The 23,797-nt window shown below is 41.2% G+C and overlaps 1 protein-coding gene across 6 annotated transcripts in view; it reads right to left on the reverse strand.

Annotated features, from left to right (window-relative positions):
- Positions 1 to 1,551: 1,551 nt before the first annotated feature.
- NHSL1 (NHS like 1) overlaps positions 1,552 to 23,797 on the reverse strand; it is a 331,325-nt gene continuing 309,079 nt past the window's right edge. For 5 of the 6 annotated variants that reach the window (XM_082249097.1, XM_082249098.1, XM_082249102.1 and 2 more), the window contains exons 5-8: positions 15,124 to 15,255; positions 10,969 to 14,202; positions 10,593 to 10,722; positions 1,552 to 3,004 (exon numbers count right to left, since the gene is read on the reverse strand). In XM_082249097.1, coding sequence (XP_082105223.1) covers positions 2,305 to 3,004; positions 10,593 to 10,722; positions 10,969 to 14,202; positions 15,124 to 15,255 — 4,196 coding nt within the window. In that variant the 3' untranslated portion in view covers positions 1,552 to 2,304. The remainder of the gene's footprint in view (positions 3,005 to 10,592; positions 10,723 to 10,968; positions 14,203 to 15,123; positions 15,256 to 23,797) is intronic. The other variant, XM_082249099.1, reaches the window with a different exon arrangement.

Raw genomic sequence — 23,797 nt, forward strand, 5'->3', positions numbered from 1 at the left:
TCATGCTTTCCAGGGTAGAGGAGATATCTGGGGTCCTATTGACCTCAGATCTCTCCACAAAGAGGACCTGCCATGCCTCATTCCTATTACATTGAGAAAAATTTAAAAGGATAGTGTAAAAATAAAAAATAAAAATGTTAAAGCGCCCCTGTCCTCTCATGCTCGTACGCAGAAGCGAATGCATACGTAAGTTGCGCCCGCATATGTAAATGGCGCTGGCACTACATATGGCAGGTATCCCTGCGAACATTAGAGTGAGAGCAATAATTCTACAACTGGACCTCCTCTGTAACTTTAAACTGGTAACCTATACATTTTTTTTAAAGCATGGCCTATGGAGATTTTTGAGTACCAAAGTTTGGTACCATTTCACCAGTGTGCGCAATTTTAAAGTGTGATAGTTATCCATTTACCCGGCCTAATATCATCTTTTATATTCTAACAAATAACTGGGTTATATATTGTGAATTTTATGAAGTGTATGTGTTCCCCAAAAAATTGCATTCGAAAAATTGCTGTGCAAATACCCTGTGACCTAACAATTTGCAACGACCATCAATTTATTCTCTAGGTTCTCTGCTAAAGAAAATATATATAATGTTTGGGGGTTCTGAGAGGAGAAATGTCAGAGTTGGCCTAAGTGGAAAGTGGATAAGAAAGGTAGAATTGTTGGCTTTACCACAAACTGTATTATTTCTCTTGATAAAATTGCTAAAGCTTTTTCCGTTATATTTTTCACAAACACAAAAAAAGCATAAAAGACATACTCTGTTTTCTTTCAGCCTTGCTTTATTTGAAGCACAGTCACAGCATTGTCATTGTCTAGTAAATTGAAGGCCCCTGAATGTGTACAGTATTACAAAGGTTGAGGGTCACAGCCACATGTCACAGAAGTACTGAAATAAATTAAGCATTTTATGTAGCCTGCTGCAGGAGGCTTCAGCATACTGCATTGCATTATTATGTAACCTCCTCCAGCAGCCTATGGGTTAACTACACCTGTTTTTTTTGTTTTTTTTTTTCCTGTCTAAAATTCTCAAAAATGTACAAATTTTAAACGCAGGTTAAAAAGTAAGGATTTAAAAGTCCTATTATATACAAATAATATAAAAACTACACAAGACGTCAAAATTATGCTATAAAACAGTACAAAAGAAACTCAGTCTATCCAAATTGTAAAATGCCTTTTTCCACATGTAAAAACTGTTAAGAAATTGTACAGGCATATTGCTTTTAAAACTAAAAAGAGACTAAAACTATTCTTTGGTAACCAAAATTTAGCATTTTTAGATAAGAAACAAACATTGGCATTCATTTTGTTTGTTGTATTTAGTCTTTTGTGTCAGCATGTTAAAATGAATGTCAAGCAATAAAATATGTGGTTACACAAACATCTTTGTAGTGCAAGTTACACAGTCTGAGAAAAGAAACAAGTGGAAAATGTAGTGTTTATTAACAAAAACCCTATAGTGTAACTAAATGGACTAGCAATTCAGCAGAGTGCACTGCAACCTATTGCAGCATCATGTAGGGTCCTGTACATTTGCAGTATTGTTACAAAAATGCTGCACTGTATATTTGCATTTAAAATGACATTTTTTTTGCTGAGTTTTATGAAGTGGCTATATACCTCTATGGCTGATTGTATAATATTTTCTTTGCTGCATTTTTTTTTCTACATAAGTAAAATCTAGGCTTGTACGGCTGCACAGCAGCTGAAAATATTCAAGAGAGGTGACTCAACTGCGATATTAATAGAAAAGAAAAATAAAACCAGAAACCAAAAACAGTACCAAAGAAATCATAAACCAGCAATTTGATTGGGTTAGTTTACCAAGCCCACTACCAGCCCACTAAATGCACTCAGTGTAATAAACTCTGGTTGATGTCCAGAAAAAGTCGTGCCAGCAGTGCATCTATGACCCATTATACCCTGTTTAGTAGATGTCACTAAGTTTTAGAAACCTAAATACAGACAGCATTTCCAACCCATTACCTCATGCCTGGATGCATGTTCTTGGCAGCTGTTTCTTTGAGATGTGTTTTAAAAGCTCCAATGCAGGCATTGGGGTTCTAGATCTCTTTCCCAACTTTGGTTTCACCGCTCTGTCTTGCAGGTGCTGCATACTAAATCAATCCCACTAAATGCTAACTCACAGAGGCTGCAATGTTAAAGCATTTACTATACAGACACCAAGTGCATGGCAATGTGCAACATTGCTTTTGTGATCATAGCATTCTCTATGCTTTCTAGGGATTTGCTTGATACATTTCATGACACACCACCATTCCTCGGCTATTTGCTTACGAAGAGTCATTGTCTTTGCTTGGGCTGACATCTGAAAATCTACTCATCAAGTCTATGTGAACTCTGGGATTGGAACTGTCAGCACCAACAGAGTAATTACGCTCAGAGTCCCTTCTCTGAAACCTGTCCAGGCTCATTGTGTTCATAAGTGGTGCTTTTGTACAGCTATTTTCTACAGCATCAGCCGTCTCTCCTTCCCCTTCACAAATCACTGTCATGGGACTGCTTTGAAGGCGGCTCCGGACGTTGTATTTACTGCTAGCTGCAGATGGTGGTGTTCTGGAGCGGCTGTACCTAGTCCCAGAAACTGACATGCTTCTTGGCATTATTCCCTCACTCTTGGCCCATTCCTCCTGAGCTCTTTTATTCTTGCTCGGGGAACTCAATGTTGGACTGTCTGGCAGCTCCAGAGATGAATCCGATTGTGATCTTTGAAACCTCGGGTCAGTGTGTTTCAGCATTTCCGCAGCAGACATACGAAAACCACACTCCGACCTGCTTCCCTTTTTTAGTAACAAAGCTTTGAAACTATCATTGCTGGTACTAGTCTTTCGCATACTTCTTTGGATTGCTCCAGGCTGCTTAAAGGAGCTCACGTTTGGGACTCCTGCTGTTGGTGTGACTGGTGGGGAAGGCGAGTGATTTCTACATCGATCATCATCAGAATCCTTGCGACCAAGGACCTTCCTTTTGGATCTAGAAGTAAAAAAAATATATATATATTAAATGGCTGCAACAGAAAAGTTATTTACCATGTGCTACAAATATCTGTGGGTAAACATGGGCGTTATATTGTTTTCAATGTTGAACGTGCAGTTCAATTCTAGAAATGGTATATATTTTTCTTTCATTTCCAACAATATCTACACATTTTCCAGCCATTTTCTAATGCATCTGAATTCTCGACCCCCTGATATCTAATAAATAGCTGCCTGTGAGCAGGTCAGAGAACAGGAAAGGTACAGAGAGAAAAGATGTGTCCTTCAGAAACCCACTCAACCCTGACATATGTCATGTAAGTCTCCTCCAATGCCAAGCCATTGGACACTGTTTTATTCATCAGTAGTTAATTCTTTCTTCAATATCTACATGAAATATCTGGATAGAAACAGTTTCTGTTGACTACAAAATTCATTATTGTGTTGTAAAATTTCTATTAAAAATGGAAAATAAAAAACAAAGAAAGCATTAAGGGTGGGCTTCTAATTTATATTTTTTTATTTATTTTTCTATGTTACAATATTGTTGTCCACAATTACGTCCACAATTTGTACAGAACTAGATTTAGAAAACAGCTAATTGTCAGGCAAACTTCTACCACAAGATGGCGCTAAACTGCACTCAGACATTCACAAGTAAAAGAATAGCTTACATAGTTGTATAATACACTAGCTTCTGTCAAATGTTAAGGCGTGAAATTTCAACTCCACTCATGAGGCCTAAATAAGATACACAATGGTATCTCCACCACCTGCTGCTCTGCATTAAAGCATTTTGTTTTCATTAAAACAAAAAAAAAAAACCAGGCCATGCATATGAACTATAAGTTCTGGTCTTTAGAGAAACCCTATCAATGGAAAAGGTATTGGGGATGCTGCTACTGTCTTTAAATGAAAGTTCTGATGCTTGAGCCAGTCAAGTATCGAGCATTTTTAAGGAGGAGGTAAGCCATTGCCTATGTATTTCTCTCTTGAGATGTGCATTTTATCTCTAAGCTGGTACTGTAGTGTGCCCAGTTGTGTCCCCCACAATGTGCCCAACAGTCTGTCCCATGCTTTGTGCCTTGTCCCATTCAATGTGCCCTGGTGCTCTGTCCCCTGTCTCATATAATGTGCCTTGTTTCCACATAATTTGCTATGCCCTCATGTAATGTGCCTTGTTCCCACGTAATGTGCCTTGTTCCCACGTAATGTGCCTTGTTCCCACGTAATGTGCCCTACCCTCATGTAATGTGCCCTGCTTCCCCCTCATGTAGTGTGCTCTTCTGAGCCCCTGTACCATGCCCTCCTGCCAAGGCCCGGACTGGCCATAGGGCAAACCGAGCATTTTCCCGGTGGGCCGGGCTGGAAGAGGCTGTGACATGCAGAGTGGATGTGCTGCATAACTGAATGCATAAATCATAGCTGGACAAGTACACTGACAGTACACACCTGCCGCGCTACATGGCTAGTAATAGCTGCAACATGTTCCGGGTGCGATCCTGTACTGGGGCACGCCTAAGCCCAGCCCCGCCTTTCACTCCCCTGTCAGGTGGAGTAATCTTGGCCCGACAGGCACTTCCCTGTCCTGGCCAGCGTGAAATCACTGAGAGGCGGGATGGGAAAGGACTGGAGCATAGAATGCTGCTGCCTGCCGGAGCTGCGACATGCAAGTGTGATCGAGGAGGAAGCAAGCAGTGCATCACACAAGTAAGCATCTGAAGATGACGTAATTAACTCTTTGAATGGACCTCTGAAGTGAATAGTGTTTGGGGGGGACCTCTGAAGTGAATAGTGTTTGGGGGAGACCTCTGAAGTGAATAGTGTTTGGGGGAGGACCTGAAGTGAATAGTGTTTGGGGGGGACCTCTGAAGTGAATAGTGTTTGTGGGGGACCTCTGAAGTGAATAGTGTTTGGGGGAGACCTCTGAAGTGAATAGTGACAGGGGAGACCTCTGAAGTGAATAGTGACGGGGGAGACCTCTGAAGTGAATAGTGACGGGGGAGACCTCTGAAGTGAATAGTGACGGGGGAGACCTCTGAAGTGAATAGTGATTGGGGGGACCTCTGAAGTGAATAGTGATGGGGAGACCTCTGAAGTGAATAGTGATGGGGGGAGACCTCTGAAGTGAATAGCGATGGGGGAGACCTCTGAAGTGAATAGTGATGGGGGAGACCTCTGAAGTGAATAGTGTTTGGGGGGGACCTCTGAAGTGAATAGTGATGGTGGGGGACCTCTGAAGTGAAAAGTGATTGGGGGGATCTCTGAAGTGAATAGTGATTGGGGGGACCTCTGAAGTGAATAGCGTTTGGGGGGGGGTCGCTGCTTGTTTCAGGGTTTTCAGACGTATGCCTCGCTCACCTACACCCCTGTGATTGTACACAGCGGGAGTCTGTCAGCAATTTTCAGCTAATAATCTATGGCTGGGACCTGATCTGGGTTGTGAAGGTGCAGAAATTGGGGCTGATCTGAGTTGTGAAGGTGCAGGAACTGAGGCTAATTGGAGGTGTGAAGGTGCAGGAATTGGGGTGATCTGGGGTGTGATAGTGCAGGAATTGGGGCTGATCTGATGTGTGAAGGTGCAGGAATTGGGGTGATCTGAGGTGTGATAGTGCAGGAATTGGGGCTGATTTGATGTGTGAAGGTGCAGGAATTGGGGTGATCTGGGGTGTGATAGTGCAGGAATTGGGGCTGATCTGATGTGTGAAGGTGCAGGAATTGGGGTGATCTGGGGTGTGATAGTGCAGGAATTGGGGCTGATCTGATGTGTGAAGATGCAGGAATTGGGGTGATCTGAGGTGTGATAGTGCAGGAATTGGGGCTGATCTGATGTGTGAAGGTGCAGGAATTGGGGTGATCTGAGGTGTGATAGTGCAGGAATTTGGGTGATCTGATGTGTGAAGGTGCAGGAATTGGGGCTGATCTGAAGTGTGAAGGTGCAGGAATTGGGGCTAATCCGATGTGTGAAGGTGCAGGAATTGGGGCTGATCTGAAGTGTGAAGGTGCAGGAATTGGGGCTAATCCGATGTGTGAAGGTGCAGGAATTGGACTGATCTGAGGTGTGATAGTGCAGGAATTGGGGTGATCTGATGTGTGAAGGTGCAGGAATTAGGGCTGATCTGATGTGTGAAGGTGCAAAGCTCACTTGATTTCTTACTATTATTCAAGTGGTTTACAGCAGTTACTTTATATGAAGTTGACAGTTGTTTTTTATGTATCTGGCACTCCCAATTTCTTTGAAAACATTTTTCGGCACACTGTGCCCAAAAAGGTTGTCTACCCCTTGATTAGAGTAACCCTCATCTTGTGCTGCTTCATACTATTTTTAGGACTCAACCATCAAAACAGGATTTAAAGACAAAAAAAAAAAAACAGCATCATATGGCAGCTCTGATCTAAATTGGACCCAGTCTGTCAGATTAAACTAAAAAAGGTACCGTAATCGAATCCACACATCCTGGAACATTAAATACTATCATCAACCGTCCTGACGAACTCCCCCCCCCCCCCCCCCGGCTGCTCAGTCTAAAATGCCCGAGCCTATTATTTTGTCCCAGTCCGGGCCTGCTCCTGCCCCATCCACACACTGTTTATCTCAAGGACCCTGTACAAATTTCACATTAAATAGGTGCCTTTTAATAGTTATTCTTTTATTTAAAGCTATTTCTAAAAATAATTGTTATCATAAACAGCTCGCTGATCATACCAATGTTCCGTGAGCTGTAGATGTGAACATTACTCCAGGGGTTCCCCGAGATCTCTTTTTGCCAGAGGTTCCTCGAAGGTAAAAAGGATGCGAAACACTGCTCTAAACAGTATATCTAATTGATAAAGATTAATCATCTCATGTTAAATAGGGCAGGAGTCCAAAAGGAGAAAAAAACTCAGTGGTGCTTTTTCTATTATCACTTAACCACTTCCCGTCGGCGCACTGTCTATTTACGTTGGCAGTGTGGCTCTCCTAGGCAAAATCACGTTAATAGACGGCATCTGCCTGGGAGGCCACTAGGGGGTGAGTGCGCACCCCTGATCGTCAGCGAGGAAGCCAGTGCGGGTGTTAGGCAGCTCCGATTGCCGCCTGACACCGGCGATCTCTCCCCACTGACAGAGAAAGACGGACGGCTGATGTAAACACAACTGTCCGTTCTTCTCCCTGCAATGATCACAGAGACCATGTGATCCTGTTATATAGGATTGCATGTCTCTATGTTCAGTTCAAAAGCCCACAGTTAGAATCACTCCCCTAGGCTTACATTTAACCCCTTGATCACCAATAGTATTCCCAATGGCATTATTACAGTAACAGTGGATATTTTTAGCACTGATTACTGTAGTAATGTCACTGGTACCCCCAAAAGTGTCAAAAATGTCAGTTAAGGGTCCGATCTGTCTGCCGCAATGTCGCAGTCCCGCAAAAAAAAAAAAATCACAGATCGCTGCCATTACTAGTTAAATAAATAAAAAATGACATAAATCTTTCCCTTAGTTAGTAGACGCAATAACTTTTGCGCAAACCAATCAAAATACGCTTATTATGATTTTTTTTACCAAAAACATGTAGCAGAAAACAAATTGGCCTAAACTGTTAAAAAATTTTGATTTTTTCATTTTTTTTGGGAATGTTGTATAGCAGAATGTGAAAAATATTTTTTTTTTTTTTTCAAAATTGTTGCTCTTTATTTTTGTGCAAAAAATAAAAATCGCATAGGTGATCAAATACCACCAAAAGAAAGCTCTACTTGTGGGGAAAAAAATGACGTCAATTTAGTTTGGGTACAGTGCTGCACAACCGCGCAATTGTCTGTTAAAATAATGCAGTGCAGAATCGCAAGTTAGGGCTTGGTCATTAAGCAGGAAAATCTTCCGGTCTTAAAGTGGTTAACATCACAGGGTAATCAGTGCCTAATTCACTAAAAACTATGAAGAGAAAATTCATATGCAGTGTTAAGCAATGATTACCATGCTTTACATAAATCTGATCCTAAATTTACCATCAAATTTAAAGCAAGTGTCAGTCTTAAAACAAACATGCTGAGCTGTCCAAGGCTGATTTAGTGTTCTTATGAGAATATTTTTACAATTTTTACTATTAAAATTGTTTAATGGATAAGTTCACTTTTTGGAAAAAAATTATAAATGCACATTTTTTTGCAGGTAAAGAAATAGCATTTTTTGTAGCCTGTAAAGCATTGCACCAGTGATTAGCAGATCTGCAGCAGATCTCTCAGTGTATCTGCTTGCCTGTACATCCCATAGGGGTAGATTCTGACAGGAACGCAGGCCGCAAAAGCTGCTGGACCTTGTCGTTTTCCATGCACAGAGCCCTGTCATTCAGTGACGTGGCCAGGCGGGCTAGCGGGGAGGGAGTAGAATGCCTGTCACAGCAGGGATCGAGGAGGTGTGGGGGCCGTTCCGTTGGTAACATGCAACACCCTGAATATGGGTGTAACATGTTACGAAAGGTGAACTTATCCTTTAATTCATAATTAAAAGGCTGTAAAAACAAATTTTGATAAAACAAAATTAACTGGATATAAAACATATAATAAATGTTGAGAGGAGCTATCTTAGCACCCCTCTATTTACTGTGAATTTAAATACCACTCAATGTCTAAAATAAAAGTGCTAAACCAAGGCAGTTCCCCTGCACACATTCACAGGGCAACAACATACCTTCACTATGCTACGCCACTTATTTCCTCTAAATAGAACTGCACCGTTAACATGAAAACGTATTGAGAGAACATAGTTTGCATCTGCATGGTAAGGAAAATGTATAAAAACTTGTTTTTTTTTTTTTTTCTATTACAGCAAATGCATGACGATTAATGAGTGAAAATGTTCCCAAGTACAGAACTGTCTGGGGCATACAACTAGGTCCACAATGTCATAACAGAGGGAATTTTGGATGACGTTGGAATGAATTAGACATACAATAATCCAACACTGGTCATACACTGAGCAGTATGGGTCCTTGGTATATTTTTACTTGCCAGATTCAGCCATGCTTGCCAAGAGGCATTGGCGTTGACACTCTGTCCAAAACTGTGTTATAGAACCAGTAGAGAGTAGAATGGGGTATTGACAGTGGTAATTGAAAGAAGGGAGTATCAAACAGACAAAAAAAAGAAAGAAAAAAAAAAACAGAAAAATAAAAGAGAGACATGTATAATAAACATTAGCTACAAGTAAGGCATTATTTTTGTATACAGGATCATCATACATGTAACAGTTGCAATAAGTATAAAGTAAATCTAGACATGAACATCAAAAATGTTGTCATGTGTTGTATATCTGATACTGCCAGATGAATGGCCAGATATCCCAATTAAAATTTGAGAAACACAACAGACTATCTACTGGTAGGGTACAAATGACTGTCCCCAATATCTACTGCCATTTTTTTTTGCAGACTTCACTGTAGCTGCATGTTATCTAAAAAAAATGTTTTACGGCTAAAAAACGGGCACCTTGCTGCTCCTGTCATCAATGTTTATTAAAAAGGTGATCAGACTTCTGATTGATTGATATGGGCATAAGTTCCATCTTTCAAAAATCAGCTTCTATGCGTGAATAAGTTATTCGGAGTAAAATTTTGAAGATATGTAAATTCTTATTTACCAGTTACATGGTATAGAATATATCAATCATTCATGTATCGCTTAGACATAAGCAGTAAAGAAGTAAGGCGATTGGGATTACGAATAGAGAGAATATCATCTCATTTTAAAAACCCTTCGGTGAATTGGGGGTCTCACATTTAACTGTATATTGCTGGGTTTAGTTAAGCCTGTCCCCTTCCTATTAATATTATATGTGTCCCCAGAAGAGATGCCTACTGTTTGCATTGCCTCTGCCACCAAGTACGTTTAGTGTCTTTTCTCTCACCAGCTTCGGGCTCAACTAAAGGGCCCATTTCATCTGCATGGTGGGAAAACTGGTTGTGTTAAGGCACCCAAACATATTTCAAACTTTCAAAACTAAAATAATATGACCTCTTCAGTATTCCAAATCAAGGAACTAACAATGGGGGTATTCAAGGGCATTTTTTATAACCTCACTTTCCAATAGTTTATATGTCACATTTAATAGGAAACTAGAAGACAATGTTTTTTGAAATGTTTTCTCTTGCTTAAGGTATCTTAAAGTTCATGAGAGCAGACAAGAGTTGCAGAGTTCTTTATAGAGGCCCTGACCACACGTAAGTGGTGCTTGTACATTGTTAAACTGTGTTTGTGCCCACTGGAATTACAAAGTGAGTGGATTAATTGCTGAATTGGGAAGCCCTTAAATAGAACCTTATTAAATGAAAAATAGTGCATTATGTCCTTAGTACTTTTTTTTAAATAATAAATGAACTAATAAGCAGTTTAATGTAAAATGGAAACAAAGTAAAAAGCAGCATAAATATAACATACATAACAGAACACAAAACTGGAAAACATAAATAACCTTGTAAAAACGTATTGCTGTTCTTTGCAAAAAACAGATTGCATCATATAGCATGTATTTGCAGAGTTAGTGGGGAAAAAAACAAAAAAAGAGCAAAGATGCCCTCTTTAAAAACAACTAGAGACCTGACTTACCTATGGATGGCTGCAAACAGATCCTCAGTAGTCCTTGGCCTCGTTGGAGTTAATATTTCCCCACTGCCATTGAATCTGTCATTGGTCTGTAGAAGGGGTGAACTTGAAGTTTCTGCTTCAAAAACATCAGCTACAAAAGGAATAAAATGAATGTTCAACTAAAGTGTCAAAACTATGTACTAATAGCATTAGTTTAGTGGCTAATAAATTGTGAAGAACTTTGATCATTAGAGAAAACTATTTATGCATTCAGAAAAGCTTGCTAATAAGCCACTAGAGAAATTAAACATACCCTCATAAAGCTGTCATACTTTTAGGAACTAGCAAAATGATCCCATAAAGAAGTGGAATAGTATAGAAAAATTACTTCTCTTACCATTTTCATCTTCCTGGAATATATTTTGGTCACAGTTTGTGCTCCCATTCTTGCCATCTGGGACGCTGGCCTCATCAGACATTGTGAGCTGCTCCTCCTCTTCCTGGTGATTTGGGCTTTCCAGAGCAGGAGTAAAAATTGTGATGTCCTCGGCAACTTTACAGGAGGACACAGTCTCTTCTTCGGCTTGGCAATTTAAACTTGCAGACTCTTCTGAACTGTTCTCTTCTGCTACACGACCATTTACCTCCTCACAATGTTCGCTTACAGAATCCTTCTCAGAGGCTTTTGGCATGCTTCTCACATTTTCTTTGACTTGAGCTATTTTTTCTGCTGCCAAATCAAGCTGCGGAGGTGGAACGATAAGAAACAATTTGGGCTTCTTTGAAACAGGAGGAGGCTTCTTGTTGGGAGATGCATTTGGCGGACATTGGGAAGTACTTGCTTTCTCTTGTGGCGATGACATTTTGGACAACATAGTTTTGTCTCCATTGTGTGCTGAATTCTGATATTTCTCTTCTCTGCATCCACCGTTCGTATTTTCAACAGTAGTAAATCTAGCTGACTTGTTGGGAGAATCAGAGTACTGTAGCTGCTCATCTTGCAAGTTCAGATTTTTATTTTCTCTGATGCTTTCACTGTAACTGAGATCTGAAGAGACAGATGGCACGGAAGATGGCCGTGAAAATAAGGGTGACGTTTCATTCTGAAGTTTTGGCTCTTGCACCTGCTCAGCTTTATTTTCAGCTTCTGGTTTTGATGCTTTTTTAACAGACCTTAACTGCACCATTTGTAGTGCCTGAGCAGTAATAATAGGAGCTATTGGACTTAATAATTCTTGTTTATTTGGGGAGTTATTTCGTGGATTAACCAGGAAAGAGTCCTCCTTTCTTTGAGGCAAGAGCTCCTTTTTCAATTTTAGTGTTTCTGTGTTAAAAGGGATAACATTGGGAGCAGCCTTGGAGTGTAAAGTGGGAAGAGGAGGAGGGGGAGGAGGAAGAGCTGGTGGGGGAAAGGCCCGTTGTGTACATTTGTCAGTATTTTCTGAACGTGATAGCCACAGATTGTCACCAGGTGATAAAAACAGTGCTGCCTCTGGAGGTGGCGGTGGAAGATTCGGAGATGGTGGCAAAGTACCATTGTCAACCATATCTATCATGGGTGGAGGGGGTAGGTCTGGTGTAAGTGGGGGTGTTGGAGAGGATGGCAAGACCATGGTAGCTTTTCTGATAGTCTGCTGTGCAGAGTCTGATGTGTTTGATGAAAGAGAAGTTGACGATGAAGAAATAGAGACTGATGAGATCAGAGAAGATCTTCTTTCAGGCACTTTGGGCTTTACTTTATTTTTTCCAGTTCCTGGAGACATACTTCTTAAGAGTAGTGGTACAGGTGTTAGATTGGTTGGGGTGTTCGATTGGCTTGAATATCCACTAGAAGGTGAAGTGACTCTGCAAGACTTTTCAGGTGATGCATTAATTGGTTTGGATATGCCACTATGCATTTGTTGTTCAGAAGAATGTAATGATTTCTTAGGGGAGTGCAATGTCGATTTTGGTTGTTCATCAATGTAATAACTCCACTGATCAGCATACTCAGATTTTATGCTGCTTGTCTCACTCTGAGAGGGAGTAACAGGACAAATAGAGTACATGTTGGCAGCTGTGGCAGACAGCCCACTACTACTTGCACTTACTGTGCTCTGACTGCGAGACCGCAGCACCCAAGGATCCTCGTAGTCGCTGCATGGACTCTGTGATGGTGAGCTGCCACTTTTACTCTTCAAGTTTAACTGCAATGATTGCTGGAGAGTGGCAATAAGCTTTTCATTAAGCACCTGGCCATTAGATTGGAGATCTTTCTTAGGTGGACGCCTGAGAGAGTCCGTCCTTGACGGAGGCGGAGGAGGTTTTTTTGGCTTTTTCAGAGATATGCTGCGGGTAAGAGATTTGTCACTATAACTTGAAGAATCATCCTGGTTCAGAGTGTCTTTCTTATCAATGACATTGAGGACGCTGTGACGGGGATTCTGAACACCATTGTGTTGTCTCTGGTTACCAGATCCAACTCCAGAATCCATGTGCATTGAAGTGTAGTAGCCATCATGGTCCAGAGAATAGAGTGAGCTGGAGTCAGCTTTCCTGTCTGAACTACAAGTGCTCATATTACTAACAGGAGAGCCAGAAACAGCGGATGATGGTTTCCTTAAAGAGACATTACTGTAATTTTCCCTAGTTTCACATGGCCACTGGTCTGCACTGTTAATGCTGCTTGTTATGCTCCCATTTCTTTGTCGACCATCTGAGTAGCTCCATTCGCTGTGTGTATCACTGTCATGTGAGTGGCTATTTAAGGCAGCATTCATTTTGTATGGTGTTTGTGGACTATTGTTCATGCTATTTGTATTGTTGGGAGGCATTACATGATCAGTCAAGTTAATAATCATCATGGCACCTGGTGATATTGCATCTGAGGCCTGGGAATGCCTCAATGAACTGTTCTCACTCCATTTAGCACTACAGAAGCGGTGATCCCCCTTAATGTTGACACTGAGCTCTCGACATACACCTTTACTATTGGAAGATGAGCCATGGGATGTTGGTTTAAGGTCCAGTTGCCCACTGCTCTGAGATGTGTTAATGGCAATCACCTCTGAAGAAGAGGACAACATGGCATTGGGGATGACACTTGTAGAGTAAGCTGCATGAGGTGAAACTACACAAGCTGGGTTTGAAAAGGCCTCTCTTTCTGAACCCCTGACTTCTTGGGATTTTGGCCTTGGGAGTGTTCCAGTTCTATGGTTATTCCTGAGGTGAATAACACTGTCATCCACCTGCAACTTGCTTAGCTGACGTGGCAACGTAATAAAAGAATCTTCTATCCTGCTGGTTTTTTCTGTCCTTTGCTCAAGGGACTGCAAGCAGACCCGAGCTCCTGTCCTTGGTAAACTGCGGAAATTCAGATCGCCATTGGGTCGTAAAGTACATCCTGCCGGGTCACTCAGGGTAGACATATTTCCAGAAGAACTAGACATTAGAGCTGTTATGCCTTGTCCTTTCTGGGCTCGAATTCTTCGGACAGAGGGGGGTACTATCTTTATCTCTTCAGTTTGGCAACTGAAGTCCCTGGTTTCAGACCGCTGCGAAAGCGAGAGGCATGGCTCTAGATTGTCCAGTGCATTATAGCTCTCCGGTATGTGCATTGAATGTCCTCTGAAACCTATCTGGCCAGTAACCGCTGTTGGAACAGAATGAAAACAGTTAGGAGAGCTGCAAAGAAGGAATTGCTAAATTCTTTTGCTTATGTTGCTTTGTAAACAATTTACCCCAATCATAAAGCATAAAATTATATAAAGTAATATTATTCAATCAAAAATGATTTCTGAATTCAACAGGCAATGATTGAAAAGTTAATGGCAGCACTACATCATGCAAAACTAAAAGGATTGGACAGTCAAAAAACAAAGGAAAACTTTAGAGGTAGCAGAATAATTGCCCCGGCTTCAATATATTAGCAGCGTAAACAAGTAATATTATTTGTAATTGATTGCATTGTTTTGCTTTTGACTGTTCCATTCAAAAACTAAAATTTAAGATTCAAATCAGCAAAAATAGCAAGGCTAATAAAAAAAATGAATAATTCCTAATATAGCTACATACTACTTCTGTACACACAAACCAGTGACTACCACCTCATGCTCAACACATACAGTAATTACAAACCATGCCAATTTTAGGATACGTTACAGTAAAGTCAAACCCACACAGACACCACTGCTTTCATGAGAGTAGTATGTGCTAGGCTCATATATGTTTTCCCTTGCCACAGTACCATAAAGCAGAGCTGATGCAGCACATCACCAGACAGTTCAGCGGCATTTCGTAGTTGATATTAGTTAGAGTTCAGATATTAATGTGGGTCAGAACAATACAACAGGAAAGGAATTGTAAGTATGACACTTTAGTGATATATTTCAGTGTAAGTAGTTAGTAAACTTTCCATTTTACCATGACTGTAACCGATTGTTTTTACAATTACACTGTTTGGAAGGCTATCAGACTGTATTGCTTGATGGCTGGCGATATATGTAATTAGGCTGGTAGTGATGAGCAATGAGGATGATGGTTGCTGGTGGAATACAGATCTGATGAGCCATACCTAGCTCCTTTTGTATGTTGTCTGGGACGCCTGTTATAGTCTTTCTCCTTTTGACCTTCTTTGGACGTCTTACCACAGTGTCAGTGTGAATAAGTGACCGCCTCAAGCTGGCTTGGCGGTCGAAATTCTCCCCTGATACAGAGTAGTAGAATAAGCAAGGCAACATTAATTCCAAGCACGCTAACATCATGCATCGGTTACCTCTAAATTATTGGGACAATAACAGAGAAGGTATTAATGGATGATGATGTTAGTATTAGTTTCTAGCAAAGGCATACATTGAAGACCGTACACTTTGTCACAATAAGGTAGTCAAAATGCTAAGCAAGTGTATTGGTGATTTATTTATTAAATCAATTGAACATCAGTGGATAAACTGAATACCAGAATCCAGAAGGTTACACTGCCGAAACTGACATATTTTAGTTCATTCAAAAGTGGTACTTTACTTATAGTGAAGGTTGATTAGACAAGTAAGCCCTTGGTTTCTTATTTGTCTTATATTTTTTATGAGTGAAATCTCCCTGCCATTATTCCTGACTCCTCCAGTTCACTTGGGAGTATTGGGTGGGCCTTTTTATGTTCCAGAACCACATGTTGCGCTCTCCATAATATTGGAAAAAAGAAAAAACTCCTCGAAAATAAGGAACAGGAACGCCTCAGAATGGCAACTCTCCAGAATCTACCAAACATTAACTGTTTTGGGTGGATTGGGTGTCATCTTGCCCGAAAAAGGCAAGGCCACTGTGTCTCTGTATAGGGTATTCCCCAAACATTCATATACTTCCCTTGCCTGCACTCCATTAAAGCTCCTTGCAAATCTGAAGCTAGTGGTGAGACCTGCTGTTTTGGTGAAATCACTCCCCTGTTTATTTGACAGTGCTTGAGCCTAGTGATTGGCTGCTAAGACTGTGCACTGTCAGAGGGAAGCAGGTCACATGTTTCTCCATACCCAGAAGAGCTGGCAATGGCTGCAGATAGGGAAGAGGCTGCAGGGTGCACATTTAAGCCTAACTCCAGCTTTATGTCATTTGAGCTTGGATTCACACTATTGCAAACACAGACATTGCATGTGATTCGCACCACATTGCTGTGCAGATCACATGCGATGTCTGTGCATTACGAATTCACTCGTACAGTTGTATGGCTGAACTTGAATTGAATTTGCACAAAAATATGCAGGAACCTATTCCCCCCCCCCCTCGCTGGAATCAAATTGCATGGGTGTGAACACCCATGTGATCCGATTGCTGTCCAAATTCACAGTTTGCACTGCGATCTGCAAACCGATCTGGGGGCGTCATTAACTGTGTACTGACACCCACAGCGCTTTGCAGAGGGCAGTGTGAACTGCCTGTGAGAGAGATGCGATGCGGGAACTGACACTGGAATTGCGCTGGTTCAAACATCGCAATAGTGTGAACCCAGGCTAAAGGCCTGTTTCACACAGGCTTCAGCTTGTATAAGAGCAGCAAGCTCTTATGAAACTTTCAGCAAGCTTTTCCAAAGCTTTCAACAAGCTTCAAGGAGCAAACAAGCAGCTTTCTCTAAGCCTTTAAAGTGTCCTTAAGCACCTGTTTAGAAATGTTATACACAGATCCTAATGGTAGTGCTAATTGTCACTTTTAACAAGCTGCTAGTAGGCTTCAGCAGGCTTTCAACAAGCCTCAGGTAGTGTAGAAATCTGTTAGCAGCATGTTTAAAGTGACAATCAGCACTCCCATTAGGATTTGTGTTCAACATTTACAAGCTGGAGCTGAATGGTACTTTAAGGCCTCAGGGGGCGGCAAAACCCCATGGTTAAGCCACATTTTTACCGCCCCTCAATCGCTTTCCCCCTTTTTGCTGAGGCATCGGTCGGGGATGTACACATACTGTAGCAGGAATTATACCCCCTCGACGGTTGATACCATCCGCCAAGCACAACCTATTCAAGTGATTAGTGCCATGCTGCAACAGCACACAATGTGCCTGGTTGTCCAGTAATTAGGGGGTTAAAGTGCCCAGTAAGGAGGAGATACAATGACTCCTCACTGCCTGTATCTGAAGTGTGATCCCAACACAGATTGCACTTCAGAAAGCAAAGTATAAACAATGCCCAGCTTGGTCCAAATTAACTAACTTTTCCGGTTCAAATAAAAAAACAACCGACATTCGGCCTGTGTGTATGTCGATTTGTCCAACAGAAGCCAGCCAATTGGGGGGAGGGTGCCCCTGTCAGAACACAACAGCTCAACAGGGGACAGCGCTATACTAACTTCGCATAGTTAGTATACAGGTTTTTTTTTTTTTTTTGTTTAACTAGAAAAAAGGAATAGTGTGTACCCGGCTTAATTATCTATAGCGGGAAGGACTACACTTATTGTCCATAGTGGGAATAACTACTTTGATTGCTTATAGCAACAAGATCCTCCCTTGCAGTCTTCTAGAGGCAGCACAGCTCCTGCTTAAGACAATTGGACAATTAGTTATATGGTACCTTTGTAAATTGTAATGCCTGCAATAAAAACAGCCTTATTGTGACAGCATGTACTAAGGTTTTTAAGAAAGCTTAACAAGAACTTAAAGTTTATCTAAAGCCAAAACAATGGGATTTTTTGACTTACCGTAAAATCTAATTCTCTGATGTCCATTGACGGACACAGCTCCAGATTCATCTTAACCATTGGGTTATACTGCCCCCTACAGGAGTAGGACACTAGGCAGGGAAAAGCTTGAGCATGCCTATGGGCAGTCCCAGGGGGTATACTCCCACTCTCAGCTATAGGTACTCAGTTTTGTTACAAGAAGTGTCAGAAGAATTACAATTCCACAGAGGGGTGGGTGCTATGTCTGTCAATGAACATCAGGGAATTGGATTTTACAGTAAAGTCAAAAATCCCATTTTCTCTTTCGTTCATTGATGGTCACAGCTCCTGATTCTTCCTAACCATTGGAACGTCCCAAAGAAGTGTTAAACATGAGGAGTGGGAAAAAAGCTGAAAAAAATTCCCAAGGCTAACCATAGCCAACCAGGTAACATGTAGCTCAACCATGGAGCTCACCTGAAAAAAATAATACACCCTCAAAGAGGACCAGGTCCTCTAAGCAGCAGCCAGAAAAACCTTGTGGCCAAAAGAAGCATCCGCAGATACCAACACAACCACTTTACATTTTTTTTGTAAAAGTGTGCACAGACGAACAGATGGATGCCTTGCAAACCTGCGTCACTGGACGCTTGATGACGGAAGGCCAGGAGACACTAAGCGCCCTAGTAGAGTGCTCCTTGACAGGGAAAGGAGGAACCTGACCCCTGATGCAATAGGCCTGAACCACCGTCTGTCTGATCCATCTGGAAATGGTCGCAGAAGAAGCAGACAACACTTTGTGAGGTCCATCCGTGAGCAAGAATAGAGAGCTTGACTTTCAAAAAGACTCCATAGCTGCCAGGTACACCCTAATTGCCCAGACCACATCCAAGGCATGCAAGGCAATTTCATTCGGATGTTTTGCCTGGGACACAGGGAAGGCAACACAACATCTTCATTCAAGTCAGAGACCACCTTAGGAAGGAATGACGGACAGGGGCGAAGCACCACCTTATCCTTGTGAATCACCAATAAGGTGAATGACAGGATAACCCTGCCAGTTCCGACACCCTGCTCGAGGTAATAGCCCACAGAAAAGGCCACTTCTGGAGTAGCGCAAGCAGGGAAACCTCTCGAATATTTTCAAAGGGAGGATTCTGTAGAGTTGAAAGCACCACATTAAGATTCCAGGACGGCAACGGAGCCCGCACTGAAGGAACAAAATATATCAGTCACCCTGAAAAAAGGTATGCACCAGGGAGTGTGAGGCCAAAGGTCATTGGAAAAAGACCACCAAAGCCGATACATGGCCCTTGATGGTACTCAAGGCCAATTTTTGTGCAACCCCCGTGGAAGGAAGGTTAAGATCCGATCCACTGAGGAGGAGCGAGGATGAACCCCAAGAGACTCACACCAGGCAATGTACGTCTTCCATGTATGATTTCCAGTGCGGAGCTGTAGTCTGCATGCGCTCGTTGGCCAGACTGGGGAACCCTCTGGATCTAGATTATCCAGTCCGTCGCCCAGCCTGGCAATTGATTGTAGATTTCCACAGGAACAAAATAACAAAGATAGGAAAAAATTAAATTTAAAAAATAAAAAAAATAAAATAAATCGCCAGGACCAGAAATCCCAGCAAGGAACTAGGTCCTTACTCCAGACTAGGCAGAAAATAACCTCTCAGAATAGTGCCTATAGCTGAGAGTGGGTGTATACCCCCTCTGACTGCCCGTAGGCGTTGTCAAGCTTTTTCCTGCCTAGTGTCCTACTCCTGTAGGGGGCAGTATACCCCAATGGTTAAGAATAATCAGGAGCTGTGTCCGTCAATGAGCAAAAGAGAAATATATTTTTTTAATATTGGATACAGTAGTGAGGGATTACTACCACTGTCAGGTTTTTGTTGCTGTCTGTGTAAACATTTGAGTTGCCATCAGAACAAGAATAGAATGGAATTTTCCAGGGACACCTGTTCTGGTGACACTTGTCTCAGAGGAGATTGTCCACACATTGGAGAGATTTCATCTCACTTCCTGTTGTCTTCACAGGACAGGTAGTTAAGGGAAAACTTTCCAGTAGGGAAATGGGATATAGGAAACCTGAGAGGGGTTTTAATCATTCCCTACTCTACCCAAAATTGTAAACATTTTGCCTTTAGTTATACTTTAATAAGAGAACTGTCAGGGTGTGTCCAGTGACCTTGACCACAGTACAACAATGCATGCAGCAGTTTAAAATCCATTCATGGCATGCGTTTTTAATAAGCACCCTTCAATAACTATAGACCTGGTCACTTCTTTTAAATATTGAAAAAAACATGCAGTGGGTAATATCAAGCACCATAAATGCAGCATGCAAACGACCGAAAGACACCAGGAAATGGCAATGTGCTAATAGCTACGATGTATGCTAGGCCAACATGAAAAAAAAAATAAATGTTTTACGTATTGTTTCAATCTGGTGCCCACACAGTATGTTGGAGCTCTTGGAAGGCATCTGTCAATGAATTTCACTTGCAGCAGTAGCAGCAATTTCCCAGAGGAGGCATGAGCTATATGCCGCTCTCCAATAACCCAGCATAGTCTAACAGATGGTGAATTACATAGCTAGCTGAGATTTGTAGTTCCTACAGGTGCACTCACACCTGTGTATTTTCATGCATGATGAGCTAAGTGTCATTCTTCTGAATTTAAACATTCTAACCTTTAGGTTTTAGGCTCTGTTCACATGTAGGCGTTTTGGGGGAGATTTTCTGCTCTAGGATCAGCTCTCAAAACGCCCAACAAGACAAATCCTATTCATTTCAATGGCCCCTGTTCACATCTGAGCATTTTGACACTGTGAGCAAAACGCCCAACGCTCTAAAAAGTACATGAGCTTCTTTTTGGGCAGATTACAGACGTTTTCCATTGGTCTCTATTCAATCTAAAAACACCTGCACAAAAAACACCTGTAAATCGCAGTAAACATCGCAGTAAAAAATGCGCGAAAACGCTACGCTCAGGTGTGAATGTAGCCTTAGTGTGGTGTGTCAAAAATGATTAATAAATGTCACAGAAGTCTTAACTAAAACAGCAACCAGTTTTTCTACTAGTGTTAAACATTTAATAACAAAATACTAATGCCTCTTGCACACTGGCGTCATAATTTACTGATGTTTACCTAGGAACTTAAGACGCACGAGTGCAAGGAGCCAAAAACTGTGTGTAAAGACCTGAGTATTGTTGAGTATAAACGAGTAAGCTATCCTTCATATTGAACGCGTGTTTGTAATTGTGCAAGTTCAGCTGAACTCGAACCATTTTAAACACACATTTCCATGCGAGTTTGAGGGCGATTTGAAAGACATCTGTGCAGGTTCATGCACAGATGTCTACTGAAATCGCCCCCCAAGTCACCAAATATAGTGCAGGAACTACTTTTGGAAATCGGTGCAGGGCCGCAAAGTCGGTGTTGCACCGATTGGGACGTTACTGGCAATTGGCGCAATTTCACATGTCGAATCGCAGCCTATGTGAACAGGGGCTAAAGGTACGTAAGCTTATAGACCAGTAAATTTCTTCTTCATTGCCAGTATTGTAATCTACTCATTTATACTCGCATAAACATGCTTATAGAACGCATTAAACACGTGTATGCAAGTAAATGACTGCACTCAAATGTAAAATTTTCTATTTCTGTTTTACTGCTCTGCCGCTAGTAAGCTGTATTACTGATCTTTACTCAGCTGTGTGCAATGTTCCAAAGGCTTGGTTCACACTTATGCATTTTGCTTTTGATCAATTTCTGCAGTGCTTTTTGCCTGTTTTTGATGCATTTTTTAATGCGTTTTGCATCTTTTATGCTTTTTTTTTGGCCAATTTGTTGTTGTGTAAATTAGAAAATGCAAATCGCTGCAAAAATGCATTACATGCTGTTCTGCAGCTTCTCCATTGATGTCTATTGAACCAAAAATGCACTGCTTTGCTTTTAATAAAGTCCCCGACCCTTTCCAAAAACGCAGCGGCTCAAAAAAGCATAGATGTGAATGTGTCCCTTAGAAAACCATGTTAAGGGCTCTTTCACACGGGCGTTCCGTATGTCCGTTTTTCATCCCATCCGTTTGCGGATGAAAAACGGACATAATGTATCTCTATGTAAATACGGATGTCAGCGGATGACACCACTGACATCCGTTTTTCGTCCGTTCAGTTCAGTTTTTTTGAACGGAAGAGAACCCTATTTTTTCTTCCGTTCAAAAAACGGAACGGACGCAAAAACGGATGTCAGTGGTGTCATCCGCTGACATCCGTATTTACATAGAGATACATTATGTCCGTTTTTCATCCGCAAACGGATGGGATGAAACACGGACATACGGACCAGATGACACACGTGTCATCCGTGTCAGTTTCAAAAAAAAAAAAAAAAAGGAACTCATCGGGCATAAAAAACTGAACGCCCGTGTGAAAGAGCCCTAAATGAACTGTAGTGCGTTTTTGCAAAAGGCAATAAAAAACACATAGGTGTGAACCAGGCTATAGACAACAATGCATCTCATTTCAGATCAGTAAAAGAAAAAACTCCCATGTGCAAGAGGCCTAAATATTCCAATCCTTGTAAAATATTTTTATGTATCATTGCAAATCAAACCCAACGAGTTACATTTTGACACTTGATCAATATTCTATTAGTTGCCAAGCTCTTATATATAAAAAGTGTGCAGACAATCCTTATTTTAAACCCGGTACTACAGAAATGACAGTTACTATAGGCAACAAGCTCTTTTCTTGATAGCACACTTTTCATGCATAAGGCCCCAGACTCCTGATCTATATAAAACTGTCAAAGGAAAGACTTATTTCAGACAATTCAAAGCAACGGAGCAATCACCAATTGTCACTGTCTAGTGCAGACCTGAATTTAATTATTTTGCTGCGATTCAGCTGATACAGGTATTCATTTGGACGGTTCAATATTTTAATTTCCCATAGCATACCTCTATTACTAAAATAGAACATATCACATACCACTATGCCTGCATGTTAAGCTTTCATTCTCAATATAGTATTAAATCTGTCAATATCCTTTGATGGCACAGCTTATAGATCTGAAGCTTTATATTGGGAAATATGCCCAAACCAAGCTGGTGGTGTAATGGTTGTCAACGCCATTGGTATTTAAAACAGATCCTTCATTTTTTTACCTTTTCCACAGGGCTACCCTTTCATTTTATATGACATTGTGATAGTATAGTGTGTTGGGGGAGGGCAGGAGCGATACATTAGTCACTACATTCTGGCAGTGTGTCAGCTAGCCCTGGGTCCTATAGAATGAGCATACACACAAGGCCTCACTTCTCATGCTGCACAGCTGTCACCCTTCCCCCAGTATTAAAACCACTCCCAAAGCTCAATTCACACCATTGTCTTTTAAAGGGAACTGAATGAGCATGCATTCTAAATGCAGCTCCATAAAACAGCCCTTCAATGTGCAATTCTTCTCTATTTAGACTAAGAAATATATATATATATATATATATATAGCGCTAACAAAGCTTACATTGACCATTTAAGTATTTTATGTTACCCAGAAAACTGGAAAGACTGATCTCCGTTAAATATACAAGTGTCATTGCACTTTGCCAATTTTATTGTGGGCACTGCCACATTCCAATCATGACTGTTACTGACCCGTTAAAAAAACCCATTCTCTTTATTTTTACCGCAGGCATAGTCTACGAAGTTTCATGTGTTGCCCATAGCAACCATTTATATTCAACATGCATTTTCTAAAGTAAAACTGAACCTACAAGGAATTAATGGGGCATTATTTCAACCTACATCAACAATGGGGCATTATTTGTCCCACTGACACCAACGATGGGGCACTATTCCTTTAAACTAGTATCAATAATAGGGAGTATGGGCAAAACCTCTTGATTGCCATACACTTATTACACTACACTTATATACGTGGTTCTGCTTATTTATTAGTTCTGTATTTTCTGTTACAAGTCAATGTATACTGCGGCACTGTACTGCATGCGTTTATTGATTTTGTGTGTATGTGTCTTTCTCCCCTTTTTGCGTGCCTTGTTACTAGGATCCAATCATCTAATGCCTCGTACA

The sequence above is a fragment of the Pelophylax lessonae genome, assembly GCF_965119305.1.
Source record: "Pelophylax lessonae genome assembly, chromosome: 3".
Lineage (NCBI taxonomy): Eukaryota > Metazoa > Chordata > Amphibia > Anura > Ranidae > Pelophylax > Pelophylax lessonae.